This window comes from Ambystoma mexicanum, chromosome 14 (genome assembly GCF_040938575.1).
Source record: "Ambystoma mexicanum isolate Mex_15411 chromosome 14, UKY_AmexF1_1, whole genome shotgun sequence".
Taxonomy (NCBI): domain Eukaryota; kingdom Metazoa; phylum Chordata; class Amphibia; order Caudata; family Ambystomatidae; genus Ambystoma; species Ambystoma mexicanum.
The window spans coordinates 473,925,373-473,948,788 of record NC_090940.1 but is presented as its reverse complement, the minus strand read 5'-3'; the positions used below and the strand labels follow the sequence as shown (position 1 = coordinate 473,948,788).

Below are 23,416 nucleotides of genomic sequence, written 5' to 3'. Positions count from 1 at the left end.
CCCTTCACAGGCTGGGCTTCTCCCTCAATTTAAAGAAGTCCCATTTGACGCCAACACAGCGGCTCCAGTACATCGGAGCAGTGCTCGACACTTCCCTGGGGCAGTGTTTTCCTCCCCAGGTGAGGGCTCTTCACATTCAGCAGATGGTGCACAAGTTTCAGCATGCCCAGACACTCCCAGCGTTCGAGTTGTTGAGGTTGCTCGGCCTCATGGCATCCTGCATTCTTCTGGTGCCAGAGGCTCGCCCGTGGATGAGATCTTTGCAGTGGGCACTCAAGATGCAATGGTCGCAGTCCTCCGGCAGGATGTCGGACCCGGTTCAGGTGCCGCCCTCGGTCGCCCAGGACCTTCTGTGGTGGGCCGTCGAAGGCAACTTGCTGAAGGGGGCTCCATTTTGGCTTCCCTGGCCGGAGGTGACGATCGTGACGGATGCATCCCTCACGGGATGGGGAGCTCATGCCAACGAGCTGACAGTCAGCAGTCGTTGGTCTCCGTCGGAGTCCAGACTCCATATCAATCTGTTGGAGCTGAGGGCCGTCAGGCTAGCCCTGAAGGCTTTTCTGCCGACTGTGCGAGGAAAGAATGTCCTGATCCTGACGGACAACACAGTGGCCATGGACTACCTCAACAAAAAGGGGGGGGGGCAGGGTCACTTCCTCTGTGCAGGGAGGCGATGCAGCTCGAGTTCTGGGCCATCCAGCAGGAAGTTTCAATCTCGGCGGTTCATCTGGCCGGAGACGAAAACGTGACGGCGGACGCTCTGAGCAGGCAGAGCACGATCTCTCACGAGTGGGAGTTGGCTCAGGAGATTCTCCTGGAGATCTTCGCCCTTTGGGGGACCCCTCAAGTGGATCTCTTCGCCTCCAGTGTCAACCGGAAGTGCGAGAGGTTCTGCTCGCGGGAATTTCCACCAAGAGGAGCCTTAGGAGACGCGTTCGTGGTGGAGTGGTCATTCGCACTGCTGTACGCGTTTCCTCCAGTCCCCGTCATCCCGCAAGTGCTGCGGAGGTTACGGAAGTTCGGTTCCCGGATGATCCTCATTGCTCCGGCGTGGGCTCGGAGGACGTGGTACCCAGACCTTCTCGACTTGTCGATCTGCCCTCCACGTCGTCTTCCCTACCGAGACGAACTGCTCTCACGTGAGGGGGGTCAGGTTCTCCATCCGGAGGGCAGATCCCTCAATCTTCACGCTTGGCTTCTGAAAGGTTGAGGTATAAGGATTGGGACCTCCCTGAAGACGTGATGGAGGTGTTGCTCTCGGCCCGACGGCCAGCAACAAAGTCTCTGTACCGTTGCCGTTGGCGTAAGTTCTGCGACTGGTGCAGAGTTCAGAATGTGGATCCTTTTGCATGTGACATCCCCATGGTTCTGTCCTTTTTACTTTCTTTGGCCCACAGGGGCTTGCAAGTGGGTACCATTAAAGGTTACCTGCCGGCACTGTCCATCTTTAAGCGCTCGTCTGAAGAGTGTTCCTACTTTAAAATCCCTTTAATTTCACAGTTTCTGAAAGGGCTCACTAATGTGTTCCCTCCGTCGCCTTTCCTGGTGCCCGGTTGGGATTTAAACCTTGTTCTTAAGTTTCTTATGGGTGCTCCGTTTGAGCCTTTACATTCTTGCCCTTTGAGGCTGTTGACTCTGAAAACTGTGTTTTTAGTTGCGGTTACTTCCGCTCGCAGAGTGAGTGAGTTACAGGCACTTTCAGTTAAGCCACCCTTCACTGTTTTCCATAAGGACAGGGTTGTCCTTAGAGTTCGTACTTCTTTTCTTCCGAAGGTAGTGACGGAATTTCATTTGGCCCAGAAGGTTGTTCTTCCGGCATTCTATCCTCCTCCGCATCCTGGTAAGGAAGAGGAGAGGCTCCATAGGCTTGATCCTAGGAGAGCTTTAAGCTTTTATGTTTCACGCATGTCCCGGGGCAGAGTGGACGATCAACTCTTTATTGGTTAGGCTGGAAAGCGTTTGGGACAAGCTGTGACGAAACAGACTTTGTCTCGCTGGATTATTTTGGCTATCTCGGAGTGTTACCGCTTGGCGGGTAAGGACCCTCCGGCTGGCTTGCGGGCCCATTCTACCAGGGGTATGGCTGCATCTACTGCCCTGCAGAGGGGTGTTCCTATTCGCAACATCTGTGATGCAGCCACCTGGGCTTCAGTACATACATTTTTACGTCACTATTCTCTCGATTCCATCCGAGGTCAGGATCTGGCCTTTGGCAAGGCGGTACTTTGCTCTGCTATTTGATTGGCAATTCTAAATTTTGATTCTAAATTCTTTCCCTCCTCCTTGCTCTGGTACTGCTTTGGGAGTCTGTCATAGATATGGAATACGTCGGAGGACCCAATCCCCTCGAAGAACAAGTTACTTTCTTACCTGGTAACCTTCTTTCGATGGGATGGTCCGACGACGTATTCCATATCGCTCCCTCCCTACCTTCCCCGCTGCAGAATTTCTTTTGCGATTGCAGCTTACGTTCCGCAAGGCTTTGTGTCTGACTGGCAGTAGACTAATGTCACACGTTCTGGGGGAAAAAACTACAACTGAGGCTACGGGCGTCGTGCGTCCTACTTATCACATCGGAGGACGTCGGACTTCGGAGGAGGTCCTCGACGACGGCGCATCGACATCATCGACGCAGAACGCAGACGCCGAAAAAAGTTTCCGAAGCAGCACAGCTGTGGTGATTACCTGTCATAGATATGGAATACGTTGTCGGACCATCCCATCGAAAGAACGTTACCAGGTAAGAACGTAACTTGTTCTTCTAGGGTTGAGGCCCAGTCGACCACATTGATGTTTCACATATTTCTAGCAACCGTCTCATGTGTGAAGGTGCTGGAATCCAGTGAAAGGGATGGGGTGTCCAAATGTTATGTAGACAGTCATGTCCGAAAGGGTACAAACAAGTAACTATGCAAAATGTGGTGCAGATTGGTGAAACGGTGTGGAATTGTATAAGGAGCAACGCTTCGTCAAGCCACACTCAAATTTAGAGTTTTGCTGAAATCCAGGGAAAACCCAGCCACCCACACATTTTCACTTTTATAAATATAGATTGGTTGACTATTGTGTATACATTTTTTTTACAAACCTTTATTTAATGAATGTGTTTGACATTACAACAAAAGCGGTGCAACCAGCAGCCGCAACAGCAGCCTGTGCATTCTTACTTCGAATTTCAGTGAACATTATACAGAAGCGGAAAAGCATTGATTAATGCATCCAGTATGGGGGGACAAAAGAGGGACATCTTGCATTGGGTAAACATCTTTAGGGTCCTATTACGGTAGGCAAATCGTCTGTATCTTTTATATTTGTCTGGACGGACACCAGGTTGCTGTGATACAGCGGCCATAGTCCTTTGATTGACAGTTCATTGGCTGTAGTGCGGACCAAAACCCCTCCATATCTGACGCCCATGTGACTGCTTTTAGCCACTGGAGTACAGTGGGACAGACAGGGCGAAGCCACAGCAGTAAAATACAGCGGACTGATAATAACATGCGTAAACTAGTCATTTTACGAAGACCCCCTTGTATATGTTCAGATTGATGAAACAAACAATTAGCTGCAGTAGGGTTTAGCTTAGTGTTTAATATAGCTGACATAGTATCACAAACTGCAAGCCAGTACTCTTCCAACTTCGGCAACTCCAAAGCATATGTATTTAATTTGATTCACTAATGTGACATCTTGGGCATGAGGAGGGATGGGTATGTGAGAAGTGGTGCAGCTGGGTGGGGGTGTAATGGAACCGGTGTAATACTTTAAATTGTATTAGCCAAAATCTCGAGTTAAAGGAGACTTCACAGGTTTGTTGGCATATGGATTCCCATCCTTCGTCCGTGATGTGTTCCTCTAAATCCCTTGACCAGCACTCTCTGAGCTTAAACAGGGGCTTACACCCTCGGCTTCGCAATACATCGTACTATCTGGCTTCCGTCCCTCCTGTAGAGGTACCCCTCATGATGGTGTCTAATAGTGGTTCATCTGGTGGTTGTATCGAGAATGTGCTCCATATGTGTTTAGCTGCCCTGCAGAGCCTAGCGTATTGTAACCACTGCAAAGACTGCCTGCGCAGGGGCTTGATTAAGTCTCGACATTCCATGAAGGAATCCATGTTGTACACATCACCGATCACCTCATATCCATCCCTAGCCCAGCGGCATGCATCAACCTTGCTTAAAGTAGGGAATGATGGGAAAAATCCAGAGAGGCAGGCCTCTATGATACGGTCTGGGGTTATTTAATATCTTCCATATTTTATCCAATGCTAGGGCTATCACAGTTACTGGGTCAATGGCTGTTTTTTCCTTGTATGGTGGCAATACTAGTGACCCGCACATCATGGGTGCCTGCAGCGTGCCTTTTTATTTTGAAGTGAGGATGCTGTGTGTCCTTGTCAAACCAGAATGCTGCGTAGTGTGCTTGTGCTGCTACCCAGTACCGCTCGAAGTTTGGGGCGGCTAGACCCCATCTATCATAAGGTCAGGCCAGTCTATCCCATTTGAGCTGCACAGCACAGGCGTGCCACATGAACAGTTTATTGCCTTCTCTAGTGCCTGAAAAAACACAGTTCCAGACCATAACGGTATGTTGAGGAAGTATAGCTTGGGGAGCACTAGCATTTTTAGAAGTGATACTCAACCTGCAATGGTAATTGGGAGTTTTGCCCAAGTGCGTAATTTGGTGTGTAAATGAGGTAGGTATTCACCAAAGTTTTGAGCATATAGGGAGACCCTCTGCCGTGTAACTATTATTCCCAAGTACTTTATCTCTAGCAGTGACCAAGTACAACCCATTAGATTTGGTGGGGGCTTGGTTGCATCGGTGAAAGGAAAATAATTCCGACTTTGTGCAGTTGACTCGTAATCTGGACATGGTATCGAACCTATGGACAGTTTGCATTATTGGTGCCATGTGCCTGGCAAGGTTGCGTGTGAATAGCAACGCGTTATCGGCATACAGTGAAATAATTTCTGATTCCCACATGAGTCTGATACCCCTTTGCTTGTGTTTTCTACGGATAGCATCCGACATCGGCTCCATTACCATGGCAAACAGCAGCAGCGACAGCAGGCAGCCCTGCCATTTCTGCCGCATATGTTTATCAGGGGTGATAGGGTACCATTCAAATTTACTTTGGCTACAGGTTTTGCATACAATAGTTTTATCCACGAAATGAATCGCAGCCCAAAGTTGTATTTTGTTTATAATGCCCACATGAACTGCCAAGACACTGAGTCAAAGGCCTTTTGGATATCAAGGGAATCGGCTACTGCTTGTGCCTGCAGATCTATTTGCGCTAGGATATTAAAGAGGCGTCTTAGGTTTAATGCCATGGAGCAGCCAGGACCAAATCCTGATTGATCTGGATACATAATGTGTTTCATGTAAGGGGCTAAGTGCAGGGCCAACACCTTGGCAACGATTTTAATGTCCGAATGAATTAGAGAGAGGAGCCGGTAGGAGCCTTGTTGCTCAGGGCGTCTACCGGGCTTAAGTAGAATTGTAATCATTGCCTCTCTTAGTGTGGGAGGGAGTACTCCTATTGAGCAGACCTCTGACCATACTACCATCAGCTCCGGAATAAGACGAGACTTGAAGTGTTTAATGAAATTCAAACATCATGCCATCTGGGCCGGGGGCTTTGCCTGCTGGAAGTGCTTTGATGGCACGAGATATCTCTTCTGGGGTAATAGGGCTATCTAGGGCTGCCTTGGTGTCTTTGGAGAGCGACGTCGGTGGAAGGCCGTCTAGGTATTCATTTATTTCTTGTGGGGTCACTTTATCAGAGTTGGCATATAGCTCTGAATAAAAAACGTGAAATTCCTGGCTCACTCCCGCAGTGGTGTGAACCAGCGTCCCAGATGCATTCTGTATCGTTGGGACGTGTTGGCTGCCCCGAGTCTGTTGGACAACCCTGGCGATCCGCCTGCCAGGCCGTTCACACTCACCATATTTCCTTGCCAGGCTGTCCAGAAATTTGAGCTCCCTGTCCACATGCACCCGGTACTGATCCAGTTCCGCTTTTACATTCACTAGGATTTTGCTACCTGGGCTTGTCTCTTGTGTCTGTCCAAACCTGCGTATGTGGGTCTCACTCAGTTGTATATTCTCTTTGAATGCATTTAAGTATCCCATTTTTGGTTGCGAGGGCTACCCCTCGTATATATGCCTTAAAGGCATCCCAGAGGGTTGCCTGTGTGTCCATTGTGTCCCTATTTCGATTGAAGTACTCGTCACTACACCTTGTCATATCTGCCTTGAACATGGGGTCTAATAGTGATCGAGGCTTAAGCTGCCACCCCTTATTCACATTGGGAGCTTCTCCTAGTGTTAGCTGCATTGTTACTGGCCAATGATCTGAGAAAGTCCTGGGCAGTATGTCAGCACCATTCAAGTGATTGACCAGTGTGTCTGATATATGCCACATGTCTCTTCGGGAGTGTAAGTCATGCACCGTTGAATATTGCCGTGACCACGGATTCAGTGTCCTTCAAGCATCTACCATGCCTATCTCTTTAAGGCCTTCTTGTAGTAACTGGGCCGCTTTGGAGGTTGTGGTCCATTATAGTGTTAAAATAGCCCCACCCAGAGTATAGGGATCAGAGGATATTGTGCCAGCAGGTCAAGCATCTCTATATAGAAAGCAGGGTCATCAATGTTGGGACTGTATGTGTTTAGCAATAAAATATCTTGGCCTCATAACTTCCCGTGTATCAACACATACCATCCTACCGGGTCCAGCTGGACTCTTATATGTGTATAGTGAGTGGATTTGTGAATAAGGGTCATTACCCCTCTGCATTGGGTCAAAAACGTAGTGTAATAACGTTGCGGCCCCCAAGTATTGGCAAAGGCCTTGCAGCACTGAGCCAAGGCATGCGTCACCTGTAGGAACAGGATCTGAATTTTATGGCGTTTTAAGTATAGCTGTAGGCGCCATCTCTTAATCGCGTTTCCCAGCCCCCGCACATTCCAGCTCGTGAAGTGTATAGGATGAGCTCCCATTGGGACAGATCATGCTGCGTCTACTAGATGCCATTGTGTTACTCTTCAAGTACCTGTGTACGTCTTCCATATGTACCTACGAACATGTCAAACACATTTTGTATAACTTTACCCCAACCCCTCTCCCTATTAGAGGGATGATTCCGCTGTTGTGAACACCCCAACTACGTTTGCAACATCGCATGGGGGGGGCTGTGTGCCGACCGCTTCCGGCTTGGCACAGCTGGCTTCGATATTTTACAATTTTAAATACTGCTCTTCCGGTTATACAGCAGCCTGGGTAGTAGATGAGCTTCGGTATGTATAGGGCAGACAGAGTATCTCCACCCAGGTCTCAGCCGCTTGTGCCAGTGTTTCTGTTAGGGTTTGCTGGTGGAGACTCAGAGAGGTTGTAGCGGCCCATGCTGGTCACCCTGGGAAGTGTTCATCTACAAAGCGCATGGCCTCCACAGGTAGGGTAAAAAACGACACCTTGTTGTTGTGCTCAATGTGCAGCTTGGCGGGAAAGAGCATGGCATATTTTACGTTGTGTTCTCTGAGCCTCTTTTAAAGGATTTGCGATCTTGCTGCACTGACGCCGAAAGGTCTAGGTAAAGGTGGATTATGCTAGAGCCCAGTAGTAGCTCGCCTTTTGCCCTGCGGCACGAAGCAACGTGTCCCTATCACGGTAATTTAGCACAATGATAATTATCGGGTGTGGAGGGGCCCCAGGTTTGGGTTTAGGGGCCAATGTGCGGTGGGCTCGTTCGATGGCGAAGTGCAGTGACATCTTTGGACTATCTAGTAATCAGTGCTCGTTCCACATATTCTTCCATTGGTCCCTCCACGTTATCTTCAGGTATCCCAATAATTCTGAGGTTGTTGCGGCGAGACCTGGATTCCAGGTCCTTGTTCTTCTTGCCGATGCTCTGGACTTGTTTCGGTAGTGCGGTGAAGTCTGCGTTGAGTGTAGTCACTTTCTTTTCAGTCATGCTCACCCTTTTTTCGACTTTGGTAATTTGTTTGTCAGTTTTGTCCATCTGGGTTTTAACTGAGCAGATTGTGCCGCTCATCCAGCTTAGATTATAGTGTGGTAAACCCCTCTCGCATGTACTCCATCATGCGCTGGAGTTTGCTGGGTCTTTGGTGATCAATGCCTTCGCTGGGTGGTTCACTCATGCCCTTCGCTCCCTCCACCGCCTTAGTTGCAGTCCCAGTGATGATGACCCATTGTGTATAGTATGCGGGGGGGGGGGGTTCCCATGCAGCGACGTTAAGTTGTATTGCTAAGGTTTGTAGTCACTTCTTTCTCCTCTCGGCAGTGCAGTGTTAACCATGCACTGGGGGAGTGCAATGCTTCTCCTTTGCTGTGTAACCTTCTACTCCCATTAGTCAGTGAGGCGGGCCCTCTCCACTTGCACCAGGCGCCTCGGGTCCAGTTGCTACCGTGGCCAATTGGGATCCGATCAGTGCCACCCATATTACAGCTCCTTCCGACAGCGCCCTCCTGTGTTGAGGGCACAGATGGCATGCTATTTTAGTCTTTGTATGCTGCCGGGGGTCAGTCCCTGAGGATTTTAGTCATATCTAGGGTATCCTTCTTAGCAAGTTCATGTGTCTGGCAGGTGCAACCCACCGGCGCTGCGTCCCCCCAAAGATCAGTCCGGCGGCTCATGGGGAGCCTAAGTATAACGTGTGTGCGCTGGTCAATGGGGGCTTTCTGGCTGCTGATTACTTTCAATGGGCCTCACTAGCTGTGCAACTCCGGGCTGTACAAGTCAACTCAGGTCCCACCTCTGAGCTGTGGCACAGAGGCTATTCAGATGCAATAACTGGGAGTATGGAGGCTGTCTCCAGCTCTGCCTTCCAGTATATTTCCGGCCGATCAGTGCCACTGGAGGCTTACCGGACCGTTATTCCCAGGTGGGGAGGGTCGGGCAGCGCACAGCAAACAGTCAAGGGTCGCAGGCGTGGCTCACCGCTTTATATGGTCAAGGGATTAGAGGAACCGTTTTCCCTATTCGGCACGGACCCCCGCAGCTCGAATCAGCGCTTCCACAATAAGGGACACTGGCCCTCATTACGATACTGGCGCTAAACCATGGCACTATTAGCACCATGGTTGGTGCCAGTATCGTAACCAGTCCGCCAATGTTCAATGGGGAATTACCACCCCATTCCAAGGTTGGCAGGGTGGTAATTCCCCATTGAACATTGGCCCTTCCCCATTCCCATTTTTGCCCCATAGGGCTCAATGGGACTGGGGAAGGCAGTAAGTACGGTACTGCAAATTGCGGTACCGTACTTACCTTGAGAGTCCCTTTGCGGGTCCCTACTTTAATGGCTGGTCTAGACCAGCCGTTCAGGTCGGGTCCCGCAAAGGACCCTCGTAGTAAGGCTCTAAGTGTTTAACGGCGCCGCAGCCTTTTATGGCGCCGTTAAACACTTAGCGCCAGGGTCCTAATGAGGGCCACTGACCTCGTTGCTCCACGGCAGATGGTTTTCACTCAGGGTCGTTGGGGCAACAAGCTGAGGGGGGCAGCAGATCTCGCCACTGCCGCACCGGCTCCGCCCCCCCAACCTGGAAGACGGGAATGTCGCTTTCAGTGAATGGGGCGGGGACCAGCCATCCCAGTGCCAGGTGGGGAAATACTCTGCTGTTCTGTCTGGGTGAAGGCAGGCTGCCCCAGTGCTGCACCGCCTGGGAGGATGACCGCCGCAGCCCAGCCCGCCGGCGCCACAATCCGGGTTGCCGCAGGCAGCCACGTCACCAGTGATAGGGGCTCCACAGAGAGGCTTCAGTTGGGACAGCTGTCGTGTCGCTTCACCAAGCCGGACCTCTGGGTACCCTGCAGGGATCTTCGGTTGATGTTAAGGCACCTTATTGGCAATCTGGCTGTTATAGGCAGCAACTGCAAATTGGGCGCGGGGGACCCTAAACAGAGCTCCCGAAGGTCGCTGTAGGTTGTGCAGGGCGGCACTTCGCTAGTACATGCCTCAGGTGTTCCGCCAGCAATAGCTTACTTTTTAGGTGCATCTGCAGCCCGGAAGGTATAATACGAAGCCTAGCTGTTGCACCGAATACCGGAACTTCCTTTTCAGGCCGCCATCTCTGTCGCGCGCAACAGCGCCCCCACGTGTATGAATTTTATATAAACTGGCTGATTATTGTGTAATTAGATATCTTGTTTGAAATTCATGAACATAAGTTCAAGAAGCGTTATTTCAATATGGTGTATGAATTTTATATGAATGTGTTGATTAATGTGTTATACTTTTGTGGTCAAAAGTTATTTAACTGCAAGAATAATAATACAAAAATAATAAAGTATTTCCTTAATTTCCCAAAGTTGTTGTCCCTGCAATCTTCTATTGGGGTGGCTATGCAAACAAACTGCAGTCAGGAAGGTACTTTCCCCTTTGGTAGACATTCTAGATGCAAGCTAGGAATGTAATGTCTGGCTAGTGATGCCTAGCAGATGTTTGGGTACATGTAGGTGGGTCTTGTTCATGATAGTGTTCAGCATGTAACTGCGGCTCCCACTGACAAATGAGCCCTCTTATAAAAGTAACTAGGTTGTCTAGCTTTAGAATGAGTTAATGTTGTGCTTTCTGTTACCTGGTAATGAGCTGTCCTCGTATGACACCTTTCAATCAGTCCCGGCCAAACTCTTAACAAATGGATCACCTGTATTCTTCCTGGTTTGTGGATTTTGCTGCCCTGAGATTTTCTCTGATCTCTTTATGGGCATGTCACTTCTTAGGTGTCCACACCATAAATAGGAATTGCTGTGCACACCATGACCATCTTTTGCAGTGTAACTTTGAAACAAATTGTTTGCCATGTCCTACCTTTTATGTGTGCTTGGAATCACAGGAGGTGAGGTCTTACTTTTACGTCAATATTTTTCTGTGAATTGTTTTTATTTGTCCTATCAGTATTGGAGGGCAGGATGTGGCAATGCTGAACAAGCATGGGACATTGGTCTCTAGCGTTATTATCCGTTTTGTAGGGGCAAGACATCAGGGATGTATCCTTGCAGGGGAAAATGGGGGTATGTTGGGCAAAGCCATCACAGCTGTGTACTTACAGAGGCAAATGCTGCCATGTTGGGACAAGGCCCTCGCAGGTTTATCCCTAGAGGAGCACTTGCTGCATTTTGGGACTCATCTATGCGTGGTGTGTCTTTAAGGAGCAGATTCTGGATTTTTGGGGCATAGTCATCACATCTATGCCCTGACGGGGACAAATGCTGACATTTTTGGAGCAAAGACATCATAAGATGAATGTTTCCAGTGTTAGAGGATTAGACCTTGCACAGGGGCGGGAAGAGTGGAGAGTCAGCAGTAACCACTCACTAGAATAATTCACTATAATAGAATAAAGATGTAATGAGTTGCACAGGACCACGTTAATTGTGGGGCAGTGGGAAGGAGTGGAAGTCCCTGTTTCCCAGAATATAATAAAAGTGCAAAGAGTTGAAACGTTTATTAAAAATGCAATGAAATGCAAGTACTCTCAGACACATGTGTCTAGAGGTAAGTAAGAGTCAGGGTTGAAGGACTCGTGGCAACTATGAGCCATTATCTACTTAAGCAATAAGCCCCTCGCAGGGGGGCATTACTTGAAGTGGTAATGCCCCCCCCTGCGAGGGTTTTATTGCAATTAGTACCCCGGGCCTTAAGACTGGAGCAATAAAAGCATTTTGTTTCTGTTCCGCAACGCTCTGGACTTCGAACAGAAAAAAATAGTAAAAAATGTGTCTGCCGGGGAAGGGAAAATGGACATGTAAACAAACAAAATGGCGACCATGGAAAGGGAGAAGGGAAAACACATAGTCTCTTCACCCTTTCCAATGCGGCCATTAAAAAAAAAAAAAAAAGGAAAAAAAGTAAACAAAAAGAATGGCCGCCATGGAATGGAGAGGCGTAGTCCCTTCTTCCTTTCCATTGTGGCCTGTCGCAGATTGGGAGCGGCTGCACTAACCACAGAACTGTTTCCAGCGCGTTCACTCCTGAAAAGCAGGTAAGCATGGGGGGGCCGGGGGACGGAGGTTTAGAAGACTTACCTCATTCCCCGGCAAGGGGAAATGGTGGGTGTTAAGATGAATTTCTGAACTCTGACCTGGAGGGGCAGATGTTCAGAAGGCCAGCATAGTTTCTTGGAACAGGGTAACCTCTGGACAAGCCAGACCAATCAGGGTAGTGATGGCGGCAGTCAAGACTAAGTCTCAGGAGGGGTGAGGGTGATTGAAAGACCTCAATGAGCACACAAAGCAAGGACACTTACAAATTACTCCAGACAGGTGTTATATTAAAAATATAGACACATTTATTACAAGGCCTTTGTAACATCGACCATAGCAAAGAATCACAATAATACTAAAGTAAACCAACACATCACAATCAATACAATATATATACAAGCCCAAGGGGTCTAAGGAGTTAGGAGCATGGAATATGTAGACCACCTAGATGGGGAGGAAAACAGGCAGTGCAAGTAATCATTAGGCCCAGTTCGACATCCGAAATACACCTAACTAGGAGGAAGTCTGAGCCCTACGAAGAGTGGAGCCTTATGCTCAAAAGTACCTGCACGCGCTGGTGCCAATGGACAAAAGAGGGCCTCTTCAAGGATATCAGGCAGTTCAGGAAGGTGAATGAAGGCGATGCAGAACAAGTCCCCGCTACTCAAGCAAGGCCTCCACTTGTGGGCAGAGGCAGGGTGAGAGTGCGGTATAGAGTCGCTATTTCGCAACAGCGGTAGAAAAGAAACGGGTTCCTGCGCGAGGGGCCACCGGTTGGGGTATGGACGACGCAGGCAGACCCAGACTTCTCCAGTTCAGTTCACGTTGCTGGCAGGTTCAGCTGCGATGATCAGGACGTCTCGACACCATGTAGATTCTGCGTAGCAGGATGCAGGGTCGAGGGTGTCCTAAATGCAGCGGATTGCACCGGTTGTTACCACAGCAGGGCAACACAGCAACCGCGTTTACTCTGGTCCGGGCGCACTCGTCTCACTTCAGACCTGGGAATGCCAAGTGTACGAATTCGGTGTGAGGGTGCCGTGGACGCAGAGCAAGCAGTAGACCAAGTTTCGAGGGCTTCCCCGAAACGGCAGCGGTGACAGAGCAAAGCTTCCTGCGTAAGCTGGTCAGCCCACTGGTTGGCCCAGGGAGACTTCCGAAGAGGCTTACTTGCAGGGTTTGATGAAGATGCCGGGAATAGTTGATCCCACTATTCCAATGGGTCGAAGCGCCTTTGCAGACCTTTTAGGACGATCAGATGCAGAGGGGCCTCGCAGGACGACAGCGGCTCAGGGTGCCAAACCTTCAGCGGGTCACCAGCGGTTCTTCGACTCAGCTTCTTGTTGCAGGATACTTGGCTCCTTATCCCTTGTTTGGTGTGAACTCATGAGATCGACATGATAGTGGTGTTTTTAGCCTCCTCTTATCCAAAGTTCCCTTCGTGCCAAAACGGAGAGGACCCAATGGGAGATCTGCTCACAAACACTCACACCATATGTGGACCTATCACGGACCACGGTGGTCCCAGGCATTCAGGACACTCTAGACTCTCTGGCACCCAGGATGTGTATTGGGACATCCCAGTCCACATCCTGGAGGCACACACAAGGCATGCAGAAGCCCGCGAAAGCTTTGGGGTTTCGCAGGAAAGTGCATGACCAAATAAGGACTGCCCCGGGTCGGCTCGACCTGGGGGAAGGTGAAGGGGCAAGACGGTAAGCGGACAGGACAAATAACCTCGTGGCATGGCCATTTTGGGAGCCAGGCCACCTTTTTGTGCCAAACGCGGTAAGCGCGGATAACATGGTAAAAAAGGGTTCAAAACACAAGAGAAACAATAGCTGCCACCAGTCCTGTCCGTGACACACTTGCACAGTTCATAATAAGTCCAGCGAGAGGTTTCTAGGGCCTTTGGAATGACTAGAGACCCAAGAGCGCTGTAAAGTAAGTTACAGTGCACTCTTGATTTATGTTACACAAAAGCTGCAACATGAGGAAAGGACTAAGGGAAACGAAGTCTCCCATTACTGACTGTCTCAAGGGCATGTCAGTTTCCCCATAAGAATTGAGCGAAAGCCCAGAGGAGTGCAGCGGAAGGCTGCGCTTCTCTGGCAAAGTCTAGATCAGGGTGTAAAACAGCAGCAAAAAGTTTGGGGGTTGCCACGCCACATGGAGGGAAAATTACATACAATTATGAAATCTTTCCTAACAGTGGGCGCCAGCCCTGAGGAGTCTCAGGGGGGCGGGATTACCGTCTGGTAACGGCCATGTTTTTAACCTCCCCATTGGTTGGGCAGCTGCCACCCCCCCTTTGCGGCATACTAATTGGGCATTTTTAAAACGTGATCTGCCAGTATTTGTGTGTGTGCTGTAGCAAGCCCAAACAAGCAGAGGGCCACACTAAGTATGGGGCAAATGGAGTGAGTAGCAATCCCTAGGTAAGTAATCTGCTTTTGTGTTTTTTATTTAGCCTACCACTATTAGAGCACACACAATGTGGCAAGGCTGAATAAGCACAGAGATGCGCTAAGCAGGATGCTGGTTGTAGGGGAGGGTGACAATACCAGGGTTTATCTGCTTTATTGATGCAGAGTCATCACAGGTGCATCCTTGGCAGTGAAAGTGCTTACAGTGTCAAATACTTGTATTCTAGGGGAAATCAATCACAGGTCTGTTCTTACATGGCCTAATGCTAGCTATAAAAAAGAAAAATACTTATGAATGAAAATATTTGGTGCTTTCTATAATACTGACATTTAGATGAAATATTTGTAGCTTTTTTGTGATTTTTAGTTGAACATTCTTAATATAATTAGGATGGTTGTAATGTTCATACATCTTTTTGTATTTGTAGATTATGTCTTTTCTGAACATTTTTGATGAACCTGTTTTGGGTTATAACCCTCCAGCCTCCGTTACTACCTTTCACATCCACCTCTGGAGTTGTGCCCTTGACTACAGGTAAGTAAATACTCATGTGCTTGATGATGTCTATGAGAAATATGTACTATGGCTGGAAGACAGATTAAATGCTTCTGTTAGATGGGTAATTATTTGACTATAAGGTTCCCCTGAAATTGGTCCAGTGTATGGCACTGTTACACAAAGATATCAGTTAAGATCAGACTTATCAAAGAGGGTTCTTTGTTTGGGACAGTTGAAACTTAATTTGGACTAAAACAAGGCTGCATACTGGCACTGATGCTATTTAACGTATATGTTAGTGATATTGACCAACTGTCAGCACTGCACTAACACTCTACCGGTCAAGTTGGGGTATTTAATGTTTGCAGATGACCTTGTTTTTTTTACAGGACAGCTCTGGGTTTACAAAAGAAAGTTGATTTGTTTTCTCAATATGCCTCCACCAATAATCTGCAGATCAATGGTCAAAAGTCACATTTTTTAATTATTTCTAATAAGTCCAAACCCAAAACTATGTATTTGGGTGTTGGGGAACCATAGACTGGACAGAGTGTTCTCATTGGATATCTTGGATACAATCTCACTAACACCTGTTCCCTGGGATTGTGCCCCCTATGTATCCCCACTGAAATGCCTTCATCGGTAACTGCGTAAATTCACCATTGTACCAATATTAAGATACTATACCATGAAGATTTAACCAGTTTTGCTTTATGGTCTTGATAGGTCTACAGGAGATCTAGGCAACTATTTAAATGTTTTAGAAAGCCAGATTTGGAAATAGGTGTTGGGCCTTGCTTCCACGGTACCTAATTTCATCATGAGGCATGAGTTGTGTTTAATTTCCCTTCAATAAATGTACTTGTAGAGACGGTTGTCGAGTTAGGTAAAAATCATCTTGCTGCCTCCTAATTCTCTTTATGGTGTCATGGGTAGAGTTTTTTATTGGGTCAATTAACACGTTTAGATGTAAAATGTTAGACTTTTTACAGTGTATTGGCTATTCAGAGGAGGAACCCATTAATCATCCTGGGTCTGTTAAAACTAAATTGTTCAGGTACGATTGGTTGGTAACGTTAGAGCAAATCACAACCTATAGCTTGTACAGGGAATATGCTAAATTCTCCGTAAAGGGGACGAGTTGCTATTATATTTACATCTTTTTCCTTGCAATAAGGCACACGCAATGTACCTCCGTGTTTGACTGAACCAGCTACCCACAAAGGAACAAGCTCGGTGTAACGCTCACCTGACTCCCACGGAGGCGCTGGCCTGGTTTGCGCTGCTGTGACCTCTTCTAAGGTGATGCACAGGGTTCGGAAGACGGACTGACCGGGCCCCCAAATCTTGACTGTCTGGCTCGCAGAGGTACCCTTCTGTAGGCAAAAATAGGGGATTAACTGTCTGCGGGGTAATGCAATCGGCCTCCCACTTTCCCCTCTCCCCCTCCTCGAAACCCTTCTGTGATTCCCCGTAGCGTCTCACCTTAGGGTCTGGAAGGACGAGCTCTCCATCCTGCTTCTGATGCAGGGGCGCGTTGGTATCCAGTTACTTCACTGGATTTTTGGATTGGTGAGAACCAAACTTGATTGGCTTCCAGGTAAGTTTTTTGATGAGAGATTCCCCTTGTGTCCATGCTCTAATGCGCTAATGCTAGTGTCTTTTTCCCCATAGGGCCCGGGGTACGGAATGCCGGGGAAAAGGCACCGACCCGAGATGAGAGGTGAAATCCTTTTAGAAATCAGGTAAGTCTTTAATGAGCATTTTGGTAATGTCTTTCATTCGCTCATTAACGCTGATGTCTCTTTTTTCCCCTAGGGGCCGGGGTCCGGAAATGCCAGGATGCGGCGCGGACCCGAAATGAAGAGGGAATGAACCAACTGGTAAGTCTTAACATGGAGATTTAGCTTTCCTATTCCCTTCTCTCTCTCACCTTTTGTTCTTGTCTTTTTCTCCCAAGTCGCTGGGGCGTGACTGCGAATCCGAATGATCGCTGCTGAACATGGAGGCGCCCTGTAAAGGTGAGTGGAATGCGGCGCTGCAGCGATCGACGCAATGTGCTTTTAAATAAAAGTCTTCCTTTTCAGGATTGTCGGCGAGATGTCTCCGGGATGCGGATTTAGCAGGTAAGGACTTTTCCTTCTTCTGTTCTCTTCTTCTCTTCCTTTGCAGGTGATCCAGAATGCCGGCAGGCATGGCAGAAGTCAGGATGCAGGAGCAGACACGGTGGGCGTCCAGCTGCTAGATGCAGAACAACGCGAAGCACGTGTGGCTGTTCGGGTGGGGTTTAAATAGCCTTGGAAGAAGTTCCAGGTATGTATCCTTCCTCCAATCAGGTATGTATCCTTCCCCGACCACGCCCGGGTGGTAAATTAGTCCCACAGGTAAAGTAGTTCCTTTCAGGCCTCAAGGAGGCCGGGATCCTGCAGCATGGTCTGCATCAGGTAAGTGCACCCAAGCACTCCCATAATGAGCCTGGCGCCTATGGCGCCAGGACAATGTCCAAAGGGCCCCTATATGGGGTTGCTGGGTCCTTCTCTGGGGACTGGATGTCCGCTTTCGGGGACGCAGGGCCTGAACCGGCTCCCCGGCAGCGGGCATCATGACACTCGGCTCTGGATATCCTCTCTTGAGCATGAAACTGATTGTTGGTTTTCTAAGTGTCCAGATACGATGGAAACATTGAGACACTGGATACCTTTAAATTCTATTGGAACTCGGCACTATAAGGACAATACCCGGTCTGATTTTGACTTTTCTAGGCACATATTTTAAGCTTAATTGATGTGGGAAGAGGATGATTCTCTGATACTAGCCCTGCATCGTTTTCTCTGTGAGGTCCTCGAGCTTCTTGACAAATGATTGGAAACTTGTAATAATGTTTTAATGTTTCAGTGATTCATCAGTTTTTGATAAATATTGTTGGGTGATGTTTTTATTGATTCTCTCTCTCTAACGTTATTATTGTAATTTTTGTGTATACTGTTAGGCAGAATCCTGTGCAGTTCCCTTGGGGAACACTGCAAGAAGATTAAGACTACAGGAGTAAGCAGTAAACCCAATTGGTAGCAGTCTGTACCAGCCAGATTTACCTGGTAGCTGTGGCTGAGCAGTCAGACTTCTCTCAAGAAGAGTAGGGCAGTATACAGAGGATACACAATAGGGCTAAAAACACAGAGCAAGCAAACACTGACCAGAGCTTGGTATCAAAAGTATATCATTATTTATTTAACACACACTTAAGGAATACACTAGCACTATAAATCAAAGCAAGTTCAAACACAATCAGAAAAATATACACACCTCCCTTAAGAATTATTAGACAAGTCTAAGTCAAAACACTACTATTTGTCAAAACAGATACAAGCGCGTAACTTAGATGGCACTCCAATATTTAAGTTAAAGGGAGAGAAAAAGGCAGGTCATGAAAATAAAACAGTTCCCAACACTTTTCTATGACCAAAACAAGTTAGTGAAGGCAGAGTCTACTGTAGAGCCAAAGTTCATAGGCCAGGCCCACTTTAAATGGAGCAAGATGAAATGTGCCCAAGATCACACAGTTTAGAAATGCATTCAAGTCTTTGTAAAAATGTTCAAAAGAGGTTGGGTTGATTTAGAAGGTAAAGTTAGAAGGTCTGGGGTCCAGTCCAGTTGGAAAGCCAAAGATTTAAGGGTCACCTTTAGCAAACCGTAGAAAGGGAGGCCAGGTGGAAAACAGTACCTTTAAAGTTGAGGAAGCTCCAGCGGTGGCAGTTGTTCCTGGCAGCGGTGGCAGTTGTTCCTGGCAGCGGGTGCAGTTCGTGGTTTCGACCAGGGGAAGAGAAGATCTCGTCGAGGAGGAAACTTGGAGTCGTTGCACTGCCCAGGGAAGAGACCAGCCGCGGAGTTCGTCGGTTACAAGGTGCGTTCCTTTTATTCGCAGTCACAGTGGTGACGCTTGGATATCCGGCCGCTGGGGTGCTTGGCACGGGCGATTCGACCAAGAGACGTCCTGGAAGGCGAAATGGCGAACTGGTTGATCCCACCAGCTCGGAGAAAGAAGACTCTTTCAGCAGAAGATCTTCTCTTGTCGTCGGGAAAGTGGTGAGGTCATTGCAGCAGGGCTCCACCGGTGGTGTCGTCATTGCAGATGACTCAGCTTCTCCCCTCTTCAGATTTCTTAGGTCCTGTGGCGACTTCTGAAGTTACAGTCCCAAAAGCCCTGCTTTTATGCAGAAAAACCCCCATTCAACAGCCTAGCTGTCACTCATACATGCTAAGTGGTGAGCCGGGCGGCTCACCACTGGGCCAATCAGAACAGAGTGCGACTTGAGTTGCTAAGGTAACGCAGTCCAGGGTGCCCATTCCCCCACCCACACATCCTGTGGAACCCAGACAGAGTGGCACCAGTTGGAGGTCTTCTGTGGAGAAGCCCGCCAAAAAGTGGAACAAAGGGCCCGACCTTGGTTGGAGTTACAGAGATGGACACGAACGCCATTTTAGAAAAGAGTTCTGGTGGAAAGACCCAACCAGTGATTTAATATTAAATGAATAAACCGGCGTTATCTTTAACATTGTACCAAAAAGTGGTGCGTTTAAAATCAATGGGAACATCCCATAGGAAATATTCTGGTGGAATATTTTGTGTGGTAACCACTGCCACCAGCCAGAAACTCGACAAGGGGGGACTGGACGGTGCCCCCTTGGAAACAGACCCAGGGGCAGTCGAATTAACCCCTTCAAGTACTTCCACAATATGATGGTTTGTACTGGTTCTGTTCACAATTTTGGACTAGTAAAGTCAATGGTGACTTTACATGCCCTGGGAGACAGTAGTCAGTCCCAGGGTATGGAGTCTGTTTGGGGGTCACTATGACACCCCTGTGTTACTGCACTGAGGGTGCTGTGTAACACATACACTAAAACAGATGATACTCTATGGGGTAAAAGACCCCATAGCCCATAGGCACACAATAAGTCAAAGACATACCTCAAATCATGCCTAAGAGTGGGAGGAAAAAGAGTCTCCCTCTTAGCAGGAGAAAAAAACAAACCCCAAAAATCCAGCAAAGCTGCTGGGGGACTCACTAGGTTTGGGAAATTAGCCTTATAAGAAAATTCTCCCTAACACATATGTTTTGTGTTTTATTAAATTATGAAAGGTTTTATGTAAACCACACCACAATAATAGAAAAAAGAAAGATCTGTTTCCTGATTCTTCTTTAAACCTTGCTGTGTCGCTATTTTATCTTGGAAGTGCTCGGGTGGCTTTCGTGGCTTTCTTTACTTGGTTTATTGTATTCCTCTTTACTAAGACTTATCTGACTGTTCCATTGACAGTCTCTTTCAATATTGACATACAATGGAGCGAGTATGATTGGTCCCTTGGTAATCTTTACTCTTTCTGATTTTCACATATAATGGGACAAGACCCTTGATAGTCTTCACTCTATTGATACTATTCACTTGTACTACTGGAACGAGGATGATTGTTTCTTGGCAATCTTTCCTCTCTTGATAATATTCACTGGCACTGGGACGAGTATGATTAGTCCCTTGATAATCTTCACTCTCTTGATGATATTCACTTGTTCTGAGCCAAGTATGATTAGTCCCTTGGTAATCCTCACTCTATCCTCATCCTGTCCCCTACCCGGGTCTCCCGCCGTTCCCGTCACCTCTTTTGAATTGGGTAGGCGTTGCTGGTTCTTCCCGTGGGGTCAGGTTCCAGTTTCTGGTACGACCGCTTGGGTCGTTTGCTTCTTCCTTCTTCCTCACAGGGCTCAGCTGAGCCCATACTGGTACAGTCTTGGCACTGTCCGAGGACCATTCGGTCCACCCTCTCTGGGTCATACCACCATCTCTAGGTTCTTCCCTGGTCGACAAATTGCCTCTTTATTTTCCTCGGGTCTGTTTCTTCAGCTCTTCAGCGTCCTCTTTGCTTGGGACGTCTTCCACAGCCCTAGTTCGAACTTCCTGGGGTCCATTGACACTCTTCACATGTCCTCCTTCTGTACTTATTAGGCCACATTGGGCCCTCCCTAGCGTAGACGCACAGTCCTTTGTTTCTTTCACTTGGGGACTCCTGGTTCCTTAGCCGTCTTCTTCGTCCTAGTGCGGTTGGCTGTCAACCACTATGTACTCTGCATGGTTCCACTCCTCATAACTCCTCACGAACTAGGGAGTTACTGGACGGAACAGGAGTCCTTGTACCCAGAGGGGAGTCTCTCCCTGTGGAGTTCCGCTTTCCACCACCTCTAGGGGGAATGTTGCGTAGCAGGCTCACCTTCCTAGCCTCACAGAAATGGGCTCCCCTCTGTGGAGAAGTGACAAGATCCCGTGAATCGTCACAGAGAATGAAACTACTTCTGAAAATCATGCCACTTTGTTCATTTCCTGATTATGCCTACCACACTGGATTTCCCCAGAGCGAGAAGTGGAGATTTAAGAAGAGGGCACCAGCATTGACATGGGGGGCTCAATTTATGTCCTGGTTCCATTACTAGAAATGGAGGTGACGGGTGTGCACTGCTTTATATGATATATACTAATTCTTAAATTCTGGAAGAATCTCAAATGTATATGGTACAAAAAATGTTATTAATAATATATTGAGCTCTGTGGCAAAGGGAGGCCCAAAGCACTAGTCCAAAATCAGACCAAGAGGAATACTCACAGGGAACTCCTGTGAGAACCACAGGCTCTCTTAAATGCCCTTTACGGGTTACTAGAAAATACTTCTACATTTAAAACACACTGGATATTATTGAAATCCCATTTTATGTGTGTACAAGAAAAACTCGACTGCAATATATTGACACAGTTGGTTCTTTTATTTTATTTTTTTATTGATTTAGCTGAATTATTCAACTTTTCAATTTGTGCAAAATTAACAATTTACAAAATTCAGAAATTTAGATATAGATATATAAAAATACAGAAATATAAAATTATTTGGTTAGATTACTTCTCATACCAATACTAAAACATTACGTGACATGATTCATAATTCATAATCCATAATTCATAAAGCCACAACCAGGTCAGTGCGACAGCAAGCTAGAAATTTACTATGCAAGGCTTATACCTAGTACAAGTACACATATCTCAATGCCTCGGTTTCTCAATCCACTCCTCTAAGTCGAGGGTGTTAAGAAATCTGGTTGTGGCTATGTGGATGCTCATATTTCGTGTGCTTAGGATTGTGGACCATCTATGTTCCGGTAGTATATTGGAAATTTCATGCATGTTTAACAAAATGAATATCTCTCAATTGACACAATGCTGCACATTCGGTGACAAGATGTTCAAGTGTCTATTTAACAGCTAGATTGAGACAAAATCTGCAGTAATTGTCATCTTGGTTTATTTGTTTCCGTTATGCTAAGATGTCTCGAGTCGGCCATAGATTCAAGCGTAAACGTAAGATTGCAGATCATATTCTGGGATTCGGTGCTTTACCTAAGTATAACTCTGGGAAACCAAGTTTTTTGTCACAAAAATGATGTGGATTAAAGTGTTTATAAGTAAAACAAGTTACACGTGTATCTATCCAATCCTGTATAAAGATTTTCTTTTTGGCGTGGTCAGGATTTGTGATTAGATTGTCCACAGTAATTTCCGCTACGGCCATAATTGACATCCCATACTTAGTCCATTCTTGTACAAATCGGTGTGATGAGTTAAACATGTAATTTGCTACTGTTGACAGCAAGGTGTGTGTTTGATTGTATACTAAACATTTGTGAAACAGTGCACATAGTTGCCACTGGTACTTTGCATGCAAAGAGGTGAGCCCCAGCTCATATCTTAACGAAGACCATGCAGTACATTGAGGAACTCCCAGAATCTGTCGCCAATATTTAGCTTCTAATTTTTCAAAAAACAGATTTTTTGATGGGAATGCCTGTTTCTAACCTATATAAAAGAGTTGGTGTCACTTTCTGGCGCCAAGAGTGGATGGCAGCTGTGGTAGAAAATTTGCCAAATTTATATAAGATAAGTTTGGTTTGTGATATCGCTGGGGTCACCTTGTTTGCAACAATTTTCATTTGTGTGTTTGCAGATGGTATAGCATCAAAAGCAAGACCCAGATAGGTATAATTTGAAACAATCTCTAGGTTTACATTTTTGATTTTCCAGGCCATTTTGTTGTGCCTAGAGACTTTTGGAACATATAGTACAATTTGAGATTTGTTCAAGTTTATTATAAGATCATTGTTGTCGAAATAATGTGTGATAGCTGTAAGGAGTTTTTGAAGCACGCTGGGAGTTTTTGATATAAGGACGAGATCGTCCGCATACCAGAGGGCTTGTATGGCCACATTTTTCAATTTTGGAGAATCAGAAAATTCTTCCTTAAGGGCCATTTTTATATTGTGAATGAAGAAATTAAATAAGGCTGATGCAAGTATGCAACCTTGCTTCAAGCCTTTTGCAGTTTTAATGGATGCAGATAGAAGACCCATGATTGACAGTCTAATCCTCACTGATGT

The 23,416-nt window shown here is 47.1% G+C and overlaps 1 protein-coding gene across 6 annotated transcripts in view; it reads left to right on the top strand.

The window, feature by feature from the left end:
• Positions 1-23,416, top strand: part of ATG2B (autophagy related 2B) — a 5,509,925-nt gene that overhangs the window by 2,974,785 nt on the left and 2,511,724 nt on the right. For all 6 annotated transcript variants that reach the window (XM_069637692.1, XM_069637689.1, XM_069637687.1 and 3 more), the window contains one exon: positions 14,872-14,978. In XM_069637692.1, the coding sequence (XP_069493793.1) occupies positions 14,872-14,978 (107 nt within the window). The remainder of the gene's footprint in view (positions 1-14,871; positions 14,979-23,416) is intronic.